Below are 19,381 nucleotides of genomic sequence, written 5' to 3' on the forward strand. Positions count from 1 at the left end.
TATGGCAGGATTGTGTTGTATATGAATAATAAAATGCAAGCTGACTTGGAAAGGAAGGTAAGGTCCTCATTGTGAAAAGCTTTAACTATTAAATATTTGATCCTGTAGATAGTAAAGAGCCACTGGAATTTTTTGAGGAGGGTGTAGCAGCAAGCACCCCAAACGTCCCTAGGGTTTGCTGCCAACACAGGTTCTTGGATCTGCTTTGATAAAGGAAAGCAACTCAAAATGGGTTAACAAGCTTACTTTAATCAGTCAGATATGTATCGTTCACCTAGTTCAGGGGGAAAAGGTCAGCACCCCTAACTTCAGAATATACAGACAGAATTATCAAGACAGAGACAGATCAAGTAGACAGATTTCCAAACTGTCCAATCATTACATCCATACCAAACAACATCTGGGTTTTTCAAAGCCGGGGGGCTCTGGACAACGGCTTCCCAGAATCCAGATCAAATCACAGAACACTTCTCAAAGTGAGCCCCAAAACAAAGCTACACTTCAGGGCTTATATAGCCTTCTCCTGGCTCAGAGAATGTAACAACCTTATTGACTCACTGGCCAATCAAGAAGTATTTACTGAAAAACAAGCCTCCCACCCCAGGCTCCAGGTGCACTCTAGCCTAGGGGCAGGGAAGATCTTCAAAATTTGCATTCCCATTACAGAGGGGTATGTGGTCAGACCCCTACTTTAGGAAGATCACTTTGTCAGTTATACGGAAGAGGGATTGGAGTTGGGAGAGATCTGAGGCAAAGAAATCAGTTAGAAGACATAGCAATAGTACAGGTGAGTGGTAGTGAGGGCCTGAACCAGAATGAGGCTTGTGTTAGTGGAATGAAGGGGGCATATCCAAGAGATTTTCTGAAGGTTGAAATGATGAGACTTGGCAACAGATTGGATACATGGGGTAAGTGAGAGTGATGAGTAGAGGAAAATAGTTGTAAGCTTGGTTGTCCTGGAGAGTGATGGTGCCCTCAATAGTGATAAGAAAGTTAAGGAGAGGGGAGAGTTTGTAGGAAAAATAAGGAGTTGTTCAGGTCATGTTGAGTTTGACATGTCTCTGGAATATTCAGTTCAAGATGTCCAAGAGGCAGTTGATGATGACACACACACACACTCATACACACAAACCAGTTTTAGAACACCACATTTGTATATTCATATATATGCATACATACACATGCATGCATGCAACTATGTGGACATGTGTGTATGTGTATACAGTGCATATACACACATATAAATGCATACCCATAAGCTGTTCCAAAAGTCTTAATGTAAGTTTTACATTTTTAAAGTTTAAATTTAGGTTTGATGATTAAGACCACTGGTAACTTTGGAGAGGGCAATTTCAGTCATATGATTAGATCAAAAGCTGGAATGTATAGGGTTTTGAAGAGAGTGAGGAAAGAGGAAGTGGAGGCAGCTAGAATATCAGCAGTCTCAAGTAGAGTCACTGAATATGTCAGCTACTCTGCTTTTGGCAGAGAGGATGATCCTTCAGATGTTTGGATAACTAAAGTCCCCCATTGCTACTAAAAACATATCCCCCCTGCCAGTTTTGTGATCTGCTTCCCAAATTCCCCATCTGTCTCCTCTTCTCTCCAGGTGTTTGTAATATCCTCTAATGACAATATTGCTTCTATTTTTGCCTCTGTTTATCTTTGTCCAAATGTTTTCCACCATGTTTTCCCATCTTTGTTTCCTAGAATTCCTTACACAAGTGCATCCTCTTAACATATACTATTCTATTTACCATCTCCCCCCTGCCCCCATCCTTATGCCTTTTATCTTCTTTTTAAATAAGATATAACTTTCCAGAGCTATTTTCTTTTCATGGGTCCCATCTTATCAAGTTTTAGTACCTGTGATTTTAAATTTCTCACTAGTTCATTTTGCTTGTTACACAAATTTTATGCATCTATATACATACATACACACTCATACACACACATATATGTCTGTATTTAATTTTGCATTCAAATGTGCTAAATGGATTAATTATCAAATGTTTAGATCAAAGGATTTTAATCTTTTCTTGCATCAAGGACCCCTTTGAGAATCTTGTGAAACTTATTCACCTCTTCACAAGAGTAATGTTTTTAAATGCATAAAATAAAATATATATAGGATTTCAAAGGAAACCAGTTATATTGAAATACAGTTATCAAAACTAAAAACAAAAGTTCACAGGCCTCAGATGAAGAATCCCTGATCTAAATAATATAAAAAATTGCCTTATATTCACCTCTAACAATGAAGGGTTTTTCTCCCTCAGTTTTGTGGTATCCATTTTATGAAAGTTCAATGCTCAATTTAATTCAACAAGTATTTATTAAATACTTACTATGTGCTAGACACTATGCTATATGCTGGTATTTCTTAGGCAAAACAGAAATGGTCCAAATTAAAATGTTACATGGAGGGAGAATTTGGTTTCTCCCTATTCTCAATTGAAGATATAATCACAGAGAATGAGGTGTTAATGTGTTAATAAAGTACTAACATTGTTATCTTTTTAGAAATATGAAGTCCTCTTTCTGAGTCCAAAAGGACAATGCTATTGATGAACAATGATTGACTAAACCCCTTAAAAGATATTGTCAAGTAGATAAGGTCAGTTCAGTTCAGAGATGTCTCATGCATTGTGATCCCTACAGAGAGAGGAGGTTTCTCTTCTCCCGTCCATAGGCCCATGACAACTAAGAGATGGTCTACTTTCCCCAAAACCATATTCAGAATTTGGAGAGTTAGTTCCAGAGTTTGAATCACAATTAAGGGAAAAAAGACACATTCTCCAGACAGACATATATACAGAGAGAATGGAGGCTGCTTTGAGGAGAAAAGACTCTTGTCAGCAAAAAAGAATTGTTTGCTCAAGAGAGAGTGAAGCCTGACAATTGAGATCCTCTTTGAAGAGAAGAGTGTCCCTTGGGTGCCCATCAGAGACTTAGTACCCAGTCAAGAGCATTGTGAGGACTCTGAAGAGGAAAAAGGACATTGAGACCCAGCAGTGAGTTCCCTTGGCCACATGTGTTCCCTTACTACCATTATAACATTGTAAGTTGAAGCCTATTCTCCTCATGGACACTGTATTTCCAAAAGGGCACTCCAGGTTTATGGAGAGAATGTTTTGTGCTTATGTTCTTCATATGCTTTGAGCTAATTGTGTTTCCTGGCTGACTGTTAATGGAAAACATACAAATTGCTTATTGTGAGCAAGACTTTTAGATGTAGGCATCAATATGGAACCCTATGACCCAAGGTAGTTACCACCTTTTCAAAACTCCCTCAGAATGAGTGCAAGTTGGGGAAGTATAGGAGTGGGTGGATGGGGATTAAAGAATAAATGCCGGGGCATCTAGGTTGCACAGTGAATAGAGCACCGGCCCTGGAGTCAGGAGGACCTGAGTTCAAATATGGCTTCAGACACTTAACACTTACTAGCTGTGTGACTTTGGGCAACTTACTTAACCCACTTAAACCCAATTGCTCAATTGCCCCCTCCAAAAAGCAAAAATAAATAAATACAACATATACTATAAATAAAAGAAATACAAAGTCACTTTGGTGGTTCTGGTAACACTGGAAATCAGGAAAGTCCTCTTGGAAGAAGAGATCTTTGGTATGGACCTTGAAGTGAGCTAAGATTTAAAAGAAGCAAAGGTGAGGAGAAATAGCACCTGATGCATGAGGAATAACCTTTGTGAAGACTTGGAGATAGGAAATAGAATGCTATGTATAGGGCAATTTGGCCAGACAGAAAGTGTATGAGGAAGACTTAGTCTAGACAATTTAGACTGGAACCAGCCTATGAAGAATGCCAAGAATGAAGAGGGGTTTGTGTTTTAGGCAACAGAGTCACTAAACTTTTTGGAGCAGATGAATGATGTGTCATCCCTCTCCTTTAGGTATGTCACTTTGTTGTGTTTGTTCATAGCTTAGAGAAAGGAGAGACTGGATTCTGGAAGATCATTTAGGAGGTTGTTTTTTAGTTCACATGAAAGATGAGGAATCTCTGAATTAGGGTGGTTATGGTGTGAGAGGAAAGGAGGAAACTGTCAGATATGACAAAGAATTTTAGCATAACATAGGTTGCTGCTCTACTTGTGACATTTAGCTGTGAAACTTTGGACAAGTCACCTAATCTCTGTGTACCTCAAGCAATACTCTAGGATTCAGCTACTAAGTCAACAAACAGTTGTTAAGTACTTATTATATGATGTCCACATTCAGCAAACCTTCAGATGAGTGTCTTCAAGAGTCCTGATCTTAATATAAAATGAGAGCCTCTATCAAGGCTGCTTGTCCATAGTTTGTTACCACTCTGTTCTTCCCAAACCATTTTGTTATCCCACTCTCCACAGAGTATGTTCCAAACATCCTCATCTTTCCTCTAGCTTCTCACAGTGTAATAGAATACTTTCCATGATGCTGTCAGCTGAGGATCTTGTCTCATAAGAAACCAAAAAAAAATGAGACCATTCAATGAAAGTTCCCCCATTTCCCTTCATCAATGTCTTCCTTCACTATCTCTTCTTTCACTTATTTCCCATGAAAAGATGATTCCTCTCCTTGTAAGGCAAACTCCTCTACAGGTACTCCTGATCCCATCCCTTTATGATTCTCCATTGAACTGGCCTCACTATTCTCTCCACAATCTCTTCTACCTTTAATCTCATCCTATATATACTGGCTTTCCTATGCTGCCTAGAAATATGCCCATGTCTTCCTCCATTCTAAAAAACAAAAGCAAAAAAAAAACCCCAAAACAAAAAAAACCAAACCAGTGCCTCTTACTTGATTCTATCATTTCTGCTAACTATCATTCTGTATGATATTTCTTTTCTCCATCTTGGATAAATTCCTTCAGAAAGCATTTAGTGCCTTCATTTCCTCTCCTCTTCTTCTTTTATGAACCTCCTGCATTATGGGCTTTGACTTCCTCACTCAACTGAACTTAACCTCTCCAAAGTTATCAGTAACTTCTTAACTGCCAAGTGAAAGGACTTTTTCTCAATTATCATCCTTGGCCTCTCTGTGGCAATTGACACTATTGATCACTTTCTCTTGGATTTTCTCCCCTATCCAGGTTTTTATGATGCTACTCCCTCCTGGTTCTCCTCCTATCTGTCTGATTTTTATTTTTATTCTCCTTTGCTGGCTCTTCATTCTTATTTTGCCCATTCATAGTGGGTCCTCTTTGTTTCTATATTATCTCATCTATACATCTCATCAGGTCTAATAGGTTCAATAATTATCTTTATGCAGCAGATGTCCATATTGGTATATGTAAATGCAACCTCTCCTGACTTCCAGTTTTACATCACCAACTGCCTATTAGACAATGCAAACATGTCCTATAGACATCTCATGATCTTATATCCACCTTCTCCAAAAAAAAAAAAAAAACAACCAAAGCTCCTCTTTCACATTTCCCTATTATTGTTGAGGGTACCACCTTCTTTCATCCTCCCAGTTACTCCAAGCTTACAACCTCAGGTTCAACCTTAATTCCTTACTCTCACTCACTGCACTTATCCAATCTATTCCCAAATCTTGGTTCTAATTCCACAAAATCTATTGTGTGTAGTGACTCTTTCTCTCCATTCACATAGCCACAATCCTAGTTAAGGTTCTCATCACCTTTCAACCTTTCACTTGGACTATTGCAGTAATATTTTAATTGGTCTTCCTGCCTCAAGCTTTTTCCCACTCTAATCCATCTTCCACTCAACTCCCAAGGTAATTTTTCCAAAGTATGGGGGTAACCATATCATCTCCTTGCTTAATCATCTCCGATTATCTCTCAGATTAAATATAAGTTGCTCTATTTGGCATACAACCCAAATTCTTTCCAACCTTCCCATGCTTCCTGTACTTTACTCCCCTACACATACTCTTCGATCCAGTAATACTGCCCTACTCAGGGTTCCTCAGACTTGTTACTCCACCTTCTGTCTCAATGGCTTTTTATTGGCTGTCCCCAATGCTTTGCCCCTTCACCTCTGACTCTTGGCTTCCCTATCTGCCTTCAAGAGTTGGCTCAAGTCCTACTTACTTTCAGAGACCTTTTTCATTCCTTTCTTCTCCTCCCCCCTCCCCCCCCCCACCTCACTGCTGCTTCCTCCTCAGGTTATTTTCTATCCACTTTGCTCAAATGTAATTATTTGCACATTATCTCTCCCACTTGAATGTGAACCTTTTCTTTATGTTTGTGTATCTTCCACACTTAGTACAGTATCTGGTACTTAGTAAGAACTTAGTAAATATATATTGACAAGTTGACTAATGTTTTCCATGTCTATCCCATGCTGAGCCCTGGTCTCGGCCTCCCACTGCTCCTCTAGCCTGCTCTCTCTGGCCACTTTTTGAATCCCCTTTTATCACTGATCTTCTGCCTCCCTTGTCTTTTTGATGATGACTTGCCAACACCTAAATGTTACTTCTCAGCAAAATATTGTTATGATGAGTCATTTAAGAGAAAGATTTTGGCAGTCTCCTTCTTTAAAGAGCTATCATGATCGAGCACATGGCCTTTGGAGATCCTCTGCAATTTTGCATGGGTTTTGCAATCTTACTGGTTTGTTCTTGTTACCCAGTTTTTCAGTGTTTAGATTCTGATTGATGGTGGCCCAACTTACCATAAGTATTATCCATTTAGTTTTGGATTTTGAATTTGCTGATTAGTTTTGAAGTCTGTATCTATGCACTGTTTCTTATGGTCTGGGCACTCTAATTGTGTTCTAATGTCTGTAGTCCATTCTCTCCATTGCTAATAAAGACTGGCATGTTCTTCTATTCCTGGGTTTCTATAATTTCATCTTTATGATCCTTGCCTTGGTTCCCATTTCCTGCTTGATCATCTCCAGGAAAGGGACCTCTGCCAGCCTAACTCAACAATACTGCCTGTCTCCAACATACTAACTAAACACTTAATGGAGGCACACAAACCATTTATTCCACTTGACTGGTTGTAATGCTCCAGGCTCTAACCCTAACTTGTTCCACTGAACTTCCATTGTGGTCGGTTTAATTAAACAACTGTTTATGAAATGCCTATGATGTGTAATGGACACTACGCTAAGGGTAAGAAATACAAAGACATAACAATTTCTGCCCTGATGGAAGTTGTTTTCTTTTTGGGGATATAATATGTACATGCACATGGCAATAACAACACGAGTGAGGCATTGTGCTAAGTGCAGGGAATAGAAAGAAAGGCAAAGACACCATCTCTGACCTCAAAAACGGGGAATACAATCCTTTGTTATCTGCCGCCACAAACTATAGGGTATGCAGTATAAATTGGAGGTAATTTCGGAGGGTTGGGGAGAGGGAGGAGAAGAAGACTGATTCTCACAATGACCTTGAGAGGTAGGTCCTGTTATCATTCCTGCTTACTAGTTGAAGAAACCAATGCAAACAGAGGTTAGGTGATTTACCCAGGGTCACAGAGCTCCTAAGTGTCTGAGGCCAGATTTGAATTCAAGCCCACCTTACTCCAGAGCTGGGGAGTGGATACACTAGCATATCTAGCATGATATCCAGCATGCCTCACTTTGCCCAAATAAGAGACAGGAGATGGAGAGTTGAGGTTGCAGAGAAGCTGAAGTATAGAATTCCTAGGGGAGGAATGCAGCAGAATGAAATAAGTTTGGAAAGTTATGTGGGGGTCATATCTTAAAGGGTTTTAAACCTTAGGATAAGGGGTTTATATTTTATTTTGTTGGCACTGGGAAGTCACTTTAGGTTTTTGAGCAGAGAAGTGACTGGTAGGACCTATGTTTAGAAAAAATGATTTTGACAATTCTGTGGAACATGGATTAGAGGGGAGAGCCAAAGTCCAAATTTATGGACCTTATATTTAACCTGCCTATTTGAAATCTTCTTTTAAAAAATGTTGGTCCATCCCAGTCTGAGCCCTGGTCATTGGATCCAGTTTAATAGCACACTTTTTAATAATCTCTTCCCCTTGCAGCTTGTATGATGATGATGATGATGATGACAACATATAGCTTAAGTAGTAGTGCTTTAAGTTTTCCAAAGTGCTTTACAAATATCTCATTTTATCTTCATGTTAACCCAGGGAGGTAATTGCTATTATTATTCCCATTTTGCATATGAGGAAATTGAGGCACATAGAGTTTTATTGACCTGCCCAGGCTCACACAGCTAGTAAGTATCTGAGGCTGGCTTGGAACTCCACTCTTCCTGACTCCACATTCAGTACTTTATCCATCGTACCATGTAGATGCCAAAGTACTTGTATCACACATGGCCTTTTGATTCTCAGTGATTCCAACAGCTATGCCCCTTTCCTCTCTAGAACTATGACTTCCATCAACCTTATGAGGTTGCTGGCTGAAGTCCAGATTCCAGCTCATCAAGTCATTGCATATGTCTCAGTCCTAATTGTGATATTGAAAGTAATTTTGTTGGGTTAAAAGATTTTTTAGGAAGCAGTTTAATGGTTTTAATTCTGCTATTGGGAAAATTTGATATTTTTTGCACTAAGGGAATTGAGGAGAAAAGTATGAAGGTGCCTAGAAAATATAAGACTTTTTAGATTTTTACTATCATTTCAAATATGTCATACTCTCAATTATTTTGCACAAAAATGAATTAGATTGGCATATCTATGTGACCAAAGCTGGAACACAAGGTTGACTGATTGAATTTCCTAATCCATTTCCTAAATGGATTGAACATCCATTTCCTATGTATTCGTACCAGTCCTAGAAAATTAGAGTCTGAACCTCATATTTGGGGTCCACCATTTAACTTGGTTTGTTTTAACAAAGCACTTTTACATGAAAACAATTAGTCACAACATTGTACTTTTTAGCCGTAATCTAACATGGCTACCTTTTCTTACAAATTTCAGGAAGAAAAATCATTGGGATGCCAAATCAAGAGGCCATGGATGCAATAATTCCAAAAAATTATTCTGAAGTGGTGGGAATTATCTTCACGGATAATTTCTCCTATGAATTGAAGTTTAATTGGGGATATAGGACACCTGTTATGAAGGAACATTTAGAACACTCAGGTAACTTTCTCATTAGAAAATCATACTTATCCTTTTTGTGTGACAGTAGATTATGAATTACAGATGAGGATATATGATAGAAATTAAAATGTTATCATGGAACTATAATATTTATTTCATTCATGATCTCAAATATTGTGTTCCTTATCTAAGGCAAAAATGTCTGTCTACCACAGTGGAATGCAGTCCACCACAGTGGAATTCAATGAGTAATTGGTTGTTGAAAGAGCACATCTTGCTAACTTCATCTTTTGTTTTTTAAACTCTATAATTTCTTTTATATTTTTTATTAGAAAATTTAATAGATAACAACAAATGAGAACCTATCAATGTGCAAAGAACAGAAAAAGGGTTTGAAATCGAAACTGTGAATATATATGCATAGTTTTTAAGGTGCATATTTAATTTAATAGTAACAAAACTGACCTGCTTGCCTATATCCTTCTGGATTCCATTTTGCTCTCTCTTATATCTCTAATTCTTTTTTTTTTGCTCTCCTTTCTTCTTTTTTGAGTCATTATCACTACCCATCATCTCCCCCCCCCAACTCATATAACCCATATTCCCTTTTACTTATAAGCAATGTATCTAATCAACAAATGAATTTCTATGCTACTTCTAGAGTTTGACTTTGAAACAGTTCTTCCCTCTATATCATGGGCCTTGAGAAAATTTTTGGATATATGTACTTTTGAACCAAAGTAAAAGAACTTCACTCCCTGTAACGATTAGTTGTGTTTTTCTTCCTCTTAAAGCTCACTGTTTTGAGATGTTTGGTGAAATCACATGTTCCCTTACAAGCTACTGGGAAAGAGGTTTTGTTGCTTTTCAAGCTGCCATTAATGCTGCCATAATAGAAGTAAGTGCATAATTAAAGGAACTTAATGAATAATATGAACTAGCAATACCAAAAATGTCAATATTTTGGTACAACAGCAATAATAACTAGCTAGCATTTATATAGCACCTACTATGTGCCAGACTCTGTGCTAAGCACTTTATAAATCTAATCTCATTTGATTCTCACAACAACTCTGGGGGATAGGTACTATTATTATTCTTATTTTACAAGTGAGGTAAGTGTCTTGCTTGAGGTCACACAGCTAGGAGGTCACATTTGAACTCAGGTCTTCCTTACTGCACTCTGGGCACTATGACACCACCTAGGTGCCTAGCTATAAAGCATAAGGCTATTCTAGTAAAAAGTATACTAGATTTGGAGTCAGAGGTTTAGGATCAAAGAACCATAGATTTAGAGGTAGAAAGCACCTAGTCTACCTCTTTAATTTTACAGATGAGGAAACTAAGCCAAGACAGGTTAAATGAATTGTTGAAAGCAGTGAATACATATTTAACAATGAAACTTTGATGCACCTTTAAGTTCAATCTTCATTATTGACATTTTCCTCAATTATTATTATTATTATTTGCTTTTTGGAGGGCAATTGGGGTTAAGTGACTTGCCCAAAGTTTTTGTGTTAAGTGTCTGAGGCTGGATTTGAACTCAGGTTCTCCTGACTCCAGGGCTGGTGCTCTATTCACTGTGCCACCTAGTCACCCCATTAATTTCTTTTTTATTCATTTTTTAATTTTTATTAATTTGTTTGTTTCCTTTTAGTTTACAGGATTCAATTCCACAATTCCTTGAGTTTCACATTTTGTCCCCCTCCCTATCCTCTCCCTCCATGGCGGCTTATAGTCAAGTATAGGATCTGTAAATACTTTCACATTATATATTAGTCAGGTTATAAGGATGGATTGTACCAGCAGGAATGAAAAATGGTAAAGAGGACATAAAACCAAATAAGAGAAGGAAAAAGATCAGGTATTTTGCTTCCACCTGGATATAAACTTAGTTCTTTCTAGTTCTTTCTCTGGATGCACATATTTCTCTCCATCATGAGTCTTTTGGGATTGATTTATATCACTGCATTGCTGAGAAGAGTCCAGTCTATCAAAGCTGGTCATCACACATATGTTGTGTCTGTAATTGTGTACAAATTTCTCCTGGCTCTACTCTTCTCACTCAGCATCAGTTTGTATAAGCCTCTCCAGGTAAATATGAAGACCATCTGCTCATCGTTTCTTATAGCACAATCGTATTCCATAACATACATATACTGCAACTTGCTCAGCTATTACCCAATTTATGGGCACCCCCTTAATTTCAAATTCTTTGCTACCAGAAAAAGAGCTGCTATAATTCTTTTTGTACATATGGGTCTTTCTCCCATTTCTATGATCTCTTTGGGATATACACCTAGGAGTGGTATTGCTGTATTTATAGCCCTTTGGGCATAATTCCAGATTGCTCTCCAGAAAGGCTGGATCAGTTCACAACTCCACCAGCAATGCATTGGTGTTCCAATTTGCCCACATCCTCTCCAGCATTTGTCATTTTCCTGTTTTGTCATCTTAGCCAATCTGACTGGTGAGATGTGGTACCTCAGAGTTGTTTTGATTTGCATTTCTCTAATCAATAGTGAATTAAAATATTTCTTCATGTGCTTATAGATATCTTTAATTTCTTTCTCTGAAAACTGCCTGTTCATATCCTTTTACAATTTATCAATTGGGGAATGACTTGTATTCTTATAAATTTGACTCAATTCTCTCTATATTTTAGAAATGAGTCCTTTGTCAGAGACATAGGTTGTAAATATTCTTTCCCAATTTCCCACCTCTCTCTTAATCTTGGTTACATTGGCTTTGTTTGTACAGAAGCTTTTCAATTTCATGTAGTCAAAATTATCCATTTTACATTTTATAATGTTTTCTAATTCTTGTTTAGTCATAAAGTTTTTCCCTCTCCACAAGTCTGATAGGTAAACTACTCCTTGTTTTAGGAGACTGCTTAAAGTATCAACATTTATACCTAGATCATGCACCCATTTAGACTTTATTTTGGTATATGGTATTAGATAATGGTCTATGCCCAGTTTCTGCCATACTATATTCCAGTTTTCCCAGCAGTTTTTGTCAAATAGTGAGTTCTTGTCCCAAAAACCAGGGTCTTGGGGTTTATCAAACAATAGATTACTATAGTCATTGACTTCTGAATCTCATGTGCCTAATCTATTCCATTGATCCACTCCTCTATTCCTCAGCCAGTACCAAGTAGTTTTGATGACTGCTGCTTTATAATACAGATTGAAATATGGTATAGCTAGTCCACCTTCCCTAGCATTTCTTTTCATTAATTCCCTTGATATTCTAGACTGTTTATTCTTCCAAATGAATTTTGTTACTATTTTTTCTAGCTCTATAAAGTAGTTTTTTGGTAAATTAATTGGTAAGGAACTAAATATACAATTTGATTTAGGTAAAATTGTCATTTTTATTATATTAGCTCGACCCAGCCATGAGCAATTGATCTTTTTCCAATTAGTTAGATCTGACTTTATTTGTGTGAAAAGTGTTTTGTAGTTATAGCCATATAGTTCCTGTGTTTGTTTTGGCAGGTACATTCCCAAATATTTTATAATGTCTACAGTAACTTTAAATGGGATTTCTCTTTCTATCTCTTGCTGTTGAATTTCATTGGAAATATATAGGAATGCCGGGGATTTATGTGGGTTTATTTTATATCCTGCAACTTTGCCAAATTTATTTATTGTCTCAAGTAGTTTTTTACTTGATTCTCTAGGATTCTCTAAGTATATCATCATATCATCTGCAAAGAGTGATAGCTTGGTCTCTTCTTTGCCTAATTTGATTCCTTTGATTTCTTTTTCTTCTCTAATTGCTACTGCTAACATTTCTAGTGCCAGATTGAATAAGAGGGGTGATAGTGGACACCCTTGTTTCACCCCTGATCTTATGGGAAATGCTTCTAGTTTCTCCCCATTACATATAATACTTGCTGATGGCTTTAAATAGATGCTACCTATTATCTTAAGGAAGGCTCCCTTTATTCCTATACTTTCTAATGTTTTTAATGGGAATGGATGTTGTATTTTGTCAAAAGCCTTTTCTGCATCTATTGAGATGATCATGTGGTTTCTGCTAGTTTTATTGTCGATATTATCAATTATACTGATGGTTTTCCTAATATTAAACCATCCTTGCATTCTGGGAATAAATCCTACCTGATCAAAGTGTATTATTCTTGAGATAAGTTGCTGTAGTCTTTTTGCTACTATTTTATTTAGAATTTTTGCGTCTATATTCATGAGGGAGATTGGTCTATAATTTTCTTTCTCTGTTTTATCTCTTCCTGATTTAGGCATCAGTACCATATTTGTGTCATAAAAAGAATTTGGTAGGACTCCTTCACTAATTTTCCCAAATAGTTTGTAGATTATTGGAATCAATTTTTCTTTAAATGTTTGATAGAATTCACTAGTGAATCCATCTGGCCCTGGAGATTTTTTCCTAGGGAGTTGACTGATGGCTTGTTCAATTTCTTTTTCTGACATGGGATTATTTAAGTAAATTTTATTGTAAAAATTTTATTGTATTTTATTTTATTTACAATTTTATTGTAAATTTTATTGCGTCATGATCTGAAAAGGATGCATTTAATATTTCTGCCTTACTGCATAGAATTGTGAGCTTTTTATGCCCTAGAACATGGTCAATTTTTGAGTATGTGCCATGAACCGCTGAGAAGAAAGCATATTCCTTTTTATCCCCATTCAGTTTTCTCCAGAGAGCTATCATACCTATCCTCTCTAAAATCCTGTTTACCTCCTTAACTTCTTTCTTGTTTATTTTGAGGTTGGATTTATCAAGTTCAGAAAGGGGGAGATTAAGGTCTCCCACTTATATAGTTTTGCTATCTATTTCTTCCTCTAATTCCTTTACCTTGTCCTCTAGGAATTTGGATGCTACACCACTTGGTGCATATACGTTAAGTAATGATATTGCTCCATTCTCGATGGTGCCTTTTAACAGGATATAGTTTCCTGCCTTATCTCTTTTAATTAGGTCAATTTTTGCTTTTGCTTTATCTCAGATAAGGATTGTTACCCCTGCTTTTTTTTTTTTACTTTAACTGAGGCATGATATATTTTACTCCAACCTTTTACCTTTACCTTGTGTGTATCTCTCTGTTTCAGATGTGTTTCTTGTAAGCAGCATATTGTAGGATTATGATTTCTAATCCATTCTGCTATCTGTCTCCGTTTTATGGGAGAGTTCATTCCATTCACATTTACAGTTATTATTGTTATTTGTTTCTTTCCCTCCATCCTATTCCTGCCCTTGTTAATGTTCATATTTTCCCTCCCTTCTCCCTTCCCCCCCTTAATAGTTTTCCTTTTGACCACCACCTCCCTCAGTGTTCCCTTATCAGCTCCCCTTCCTTTTCCTCCTCTTTCCCCTTACTACTTCCTTCCCTACAAACCACTCCCACCCCCCTTTTGTAACCCTTTCCCCCTCCTACTTCCTGTAAGATATTTTTATACTTACTGAAGTATGTTATTTTTTCTTCACACCAAGAGTGACAGGAAAAAATCTCATGAGAAGCCTCTTTCCCTCTAAAATGATACTTTTTGCATTTCTTCTCCATAGAGTCCTATTCTTAACTGGTTGTTATTCCCTCCTTGTACCAGAACCAATGAGGGAAAAGCTCATATGCTTCCCAAGTTCCTCCCTTTTTTTCCTCTGCTATACAGTTTTTATGCCTCTATGTGTGGCATAATTTACCCTTTTCCACTTCATCCATTCCCTTTCTTCCATTGAAGTCCCTTTGTAGCCCTTAACAAGATTTTTAAAAATAGTCATTTTGTGTATTTTATGCTCAAACCGTCTACTTGTCTATAACCAGTTTGTTCTTATCAAATAGCAGGGTGTGTGTGTGTTCTTCTTGTTTACCTTTCTAAGTCACTGTTGCATCTCATAATTGGATGTTGAATTTTCCATTGAGTTCAGGCCTTTTTATCAAGAAGGTTCTGGAACTCTGTTATTTCGTTGAATTACCATCTCTTTGCCTGGAAGAATATACTCAGTCTTGCTGGGTATGTGATCCTTGGTTGTAAGCCGAGCTCTTTTGCCTTCCAGAAAATTGTATTCCACTGCCTCTGATCTTTCAGTGTAGAGGCTGCCAAATCCTGTGCAATCCTCACTGTGGACCCTCGATATTTGCATTGTTTCTTTCTGGCTGCTTGAAGTATTTTCTCTTTTATCTGGTAGTTCTGGAGTTTGGCCACAACATTTCGAGCACTTTTCAGTTTGGGAACTCTTTCAGCAGGTGTCTGGTGGATTCTCTCAATTTCAATTTTACCCTCTGGTTCTAGTATCTCAGGGCAGTTTTTCTTAACGAGCTCTTAGAGAATGTTGTCCAGGCTCATTTTTTCATCATAATTTTCTGGTAGGCCTGTGATTCTCAGATTATCTCTCCTGGAGCTGTTTTCCAGGTCAGTTATTTTTTCTTTGAGGCATTTTATCTCTTTTTCTAATTTTTCATTCTTGTTGATTTGCTTGACTAATTCTTGGTTCCTCATAGAGTTATTTGTTTCCATTTGGTTAATTCTAGTTTTTGGCAAATCATTTTCCTTGATTAATTTTTGGAGCTCCTTTTCCATATCATACACTTTTATTTTTAGAGAGATGTTTTCCTCATTATAATGTTTTTCTAATTCTGCTATTTTGGTTTTGAGAGAATTATTCATTTTGTCTTCTATCTCTCTCATTTTGTTTTCAAAGTTCCTTTTGATCTCATCTAGGAGAGCTTTCTGTGCTTGGGACCCATTCCCTGTTGAAGTTTCAGCTTTGGGTGTGGAGTCCACATTGTCTCCCTCTGAGTTTGGTTCCTCCCTCTGAGGATAGTGGGACTCCAGAGTCTTTGTCTTTGTAGTCTACTTTCTACCCATTTTGAGGCAGGGTCCTAGCCACTCCCTTCCTTGAGGATCCTAAGACTTTACTGTAGAGGGTTTTGCCCTGGGGCAAGAGTTACTATGTTTTCAGGGTCTGAGAGGGGGTTTGGAGCAAGTGAGGTTCACTCTGTCATCCTGGACTTTGTAGGTTCCTGAGAGGGCTTTTTTTTTTAAAATTTCTGGGCTATGAAGTGGTAGCCCCAGGAGTGTTTGCTGTCCAAGACAGGGGCCCCTGTATTTGCTTCTTACCTTGCTCTTTCCAGTCGCAGCCCTTTGGTGATAGGCCTGGTACTGGACCTTGTGGTTGGTGGGAAGACTTGCCCTCCGAGTTGATCAGCCCCCTTCCTGGCCTGCCTCTGTGTCTCCGCCCCATTATTTTCTTATGTCTAAAGCATCAACCAAACAAAAACTTGCGTCCAGATTTTGCAGTGTTTGCCAGTTTCTGAGATGTAGATGCTCACATTGAAAATGTAACAATCATTTTTTGTTTGAGTGAGCTTTAATCCACCAAGATCATGTAGGTAGTAAATGGTTGAAATGGGATATGATGCTAGGGACTTCAGATACCACTGAACTTTCCACTGTACCATAGTGCCTCTCATTTCAGCTAGGCCATTTGCTGCCTATGTGACCTTGGGCAGGGCACTTAATCTTTCTGGACCTCAGGTCTTCAACAGTGAACTGAAGGAGTTGGAATGAATACTTTTGAGGCCTCAGAAGATTTTTTTTAAATAGCATTTTATTTTTCCAATTATATGTGAAGATATTTTTTAGCATTCATTTTTATAACTTTTTTTTTTTTTGCTTTTTAGAGGGCATTTGGTGTTAAGTGACTTGCCCAAAGTCACATGGCTAGTTTTTTGTGTTACGTGTTTGAAGCTGGATTTGAACTCAGGTCCTCCTGACTCCAGGGCCAGTGCTCTATTTGCTGCACCACCTAGCTGCCCCATTTTTATAACATTTTGAATTCCAAATTTTCCTTCCTTCCTCCTTCCACTCCCATCTTTCTAAAATGATAAGCAATTTGATATGTTATATATGTTCAGCCAGATATTTGCCTACAATCCTATGATATACATGAATGACCTGATATTTAAGGAATTTAGCATGTATGCGACTACTAAAAGCAGAAAGAATTAAGAGTTTATGCAATTTCTTGATATATTCTACTGTTCAATATAATAATTTTTTGTGTTATCATTCTAATTTAGATTGCTACAAATCATTCGGTGATGGATATGCTCATGGCAGTATCTGGTATAAATATGAAGACATTACCCTTTATTGCTCAAGGAGGATTTCTGAATGAGATCTTTATTTTCTTCTGCATAATTTCTTTTTCACCATTGATATATTTTTCATCTCTCAATATTACAAGAGACAGAAAAAACATTAAAGAGTGGATGACAATGATGGGTCTCCAAAGTTTAGCATTCTGGTAAATTAATCACTTTGTCTATGAGTGGCACAAATGAATATAGGAACCTGGCTCCAAAACCAGGGTTCCTGTTTAATTGACAATATGCATTTGTTTATTTATTTATTTTATAAGCAATTTGGGTTAAGTAACTTGCTCAAAGTTACACGGCCAGGTGTTTCTGGGTGGGTGCTAAGTGTCTGAACTTACATTCAACCCCCAGGTCATCCCAACACTGGGGCTGGTGCTCTTACTCGCTGTGCTACCTGGCTGCCCCGAGAATACACATTTATTAAGCACCTACTATGGGCCAGGCACTGTACTAAATACTGGGGAGGCAAAGAAAGGTAAAAGATGGTCTCTGCTCTCAAGGAACTCACAGTCTGATGGAGAGACAACCTGAAAACAACTATATACAAACAGAGCTATGTACAGGATGAATTGGAAATCACCAATAGAGGGAAGGCACTAGAGTTAAGAAAGGTTGAGAAAGACTTCCCATAGAAGGTAGGATTTTATGGGAATGTAAAATATTGTTCTATATTATATTAAATTTTATGCTAAATTATTGCCATAATAGAATATCATTAATTCAAACTTTCTCTATTTCTTATTTCTTCATATGTTCCTATCTTTGGATTAGCTGGCTCTCATAGATGTTTTTGGGTTGGAGATAAGAAATAATAATAGTATTTTTTTCTGCTTTTTTGAGGTTAAAAAAGAATGTAGTGCTTACTCCATAGTTTCAGGAAATGTGGCAAAGACAAGTCCATATTAAAGAGACATACAAGGAAAATGAATGCAGCTTAAGCCATTGGAGATGAGGGCAGCCATGTTTCCCTTTCAGTTTTCTCTCCTCCAGTGTCTCTCCATCATCAGCTGTCCTGACCTATGTCTTGCCACTGGACTCTGATGACTCTGGGAGACAGTGAGGCCAATAACTGCCCAGCTCTGCCTCACTTAAATCCAATTCACTTGCAAGTCAAGACATCACCCTCCTGATATCATTGGTCATCTTTGAGAATACAGGATGAGCAACAACAATCCAGTGCCTCCCAATGTAGTACAGAAGCATAAGGAAACATCAAGCAGGCAGGAAGACAGGCAGGTGACAAATATTTATTCAGTCCTTACTATGTGCATTGCCTGTTGGCAGGACAACAGGTTCAGTTATTTCCACTCAAAGGAACCCAAGGATTGATTGAAATCAGCACACAGGATCACAAGTTTATAGCTGGAAGGGACTTCAGAGGTCATTGAGTTTAATGCCTTTATTTTGTAGATGAGGAAAATGAGGCCCAGAAAAGTTAAGAAACTTGCCTAGGATCACACAGGGAGTAAGTGGCAGGACCTAGGATTTAAACCCAGGTTCTCTAATTCCAAATTCAGTGCTGTCTTCAATAGGTGATGATATAGGGAGTAAGTGTCTAAGGTGAGATCTGGACCCAGGTCTTTCTGCTGCCTTCTTGCTATCTCTAGTCCAATCCTTTTAATTTTACAGAGGAGACAACTGAGGCCTGGAGTGGTTAAATGACTTTGCCCAATATCACATGAAGCAAATGACAGAGGAAGGATTTGGATTCATGCCTGATTCCAAAGCCAGTGTTCTTTTCATTGTTACCTCTAAAAAGAGAGTGGCAGGACATTATATATCACAATATTGAAGCATTTTTCTTAGGTGACGTTTTGGGATCAGATTAAGCACATAGGATAACTCCTGTATTCACTGGTTTCTGTTTCTACATTTCCTCTTATGGAAGTTTTTTCTGTCTCCCTAGGTTTAGAGAGGTTTAGAACCTACGGGTTTTTCTATTTATTTCCAGGGGAAAAAATTAGCTCTCTGGAGAGAGTCTTCATTGATCTATGTCTGTGGGAAAGAGTCAGGAGCACAATCTGGCCCGGTCAGATCACAATAGGAATAATTCCCTGCTGACATCTGACTGTGGGATCTGCTAGTTCAAAGCATGCTCAAAGGACTATGTAAGACTTTTTTTTTTCCCAATGAGGGATGATTATTATCATAGAAAAGAATCAGTACATGACAGAGGTTGTTGGTATACAGGGAATTGTCAGCTCAGAGAAAAATTATCTCT

General features: G+C 37.7%; 1 protein-coding gene across 7 annotated transcripts in view; it reads left to right on the top strand.

Annotated features, from left to right (window-relative positions):
• The window catches only part of LOC138152591 (ATP-binding cassette sub-family A member 10-like), a 159,126-nt gene that overhangs the window by 7,189 nt on the left and 132,556 nt on the right, over positions 1 to 19,381 (top strand). For all 7 annotated transcript variants that reach the window (XM_069076546.1, XM_069076547.1, XM_069076545.1 and 4 more), the window contains 3 exons: positions 8,889 to 9,053; positions 9,809 to 9,912; positions 17,083 to 17,309. In XM_069076546.1, coding sequence (XP_068932647.1) covers positions 8,889 to 9,053; positions 9,809 to 9,912; positions 17,083 to 17,309 — 496 coding nt within the window. The remainder of the gene's footprint in view (positions 1 to 8,888; positions 9,054 to 9,808; positions 9,913 to 17,082; positions 17,310 to 19,381) is intronic.

Source organism: Petaurus breviceps, unplaced genomic scaffold (assembly GCF_028583685.1).
Source record: "Petaurus breviceps papuanus isolate PSGF00001 unplaced genomic scaffold, PetGlider_PUasm1.0 90925, whole genome shotgun sequence".
Taxonomy (NCBI): Eukaryota; Metazoa; Chordata; class Mammalia; order Diprotodontia; family Petauridae; genus Petaurus; species Petaurus breviceps.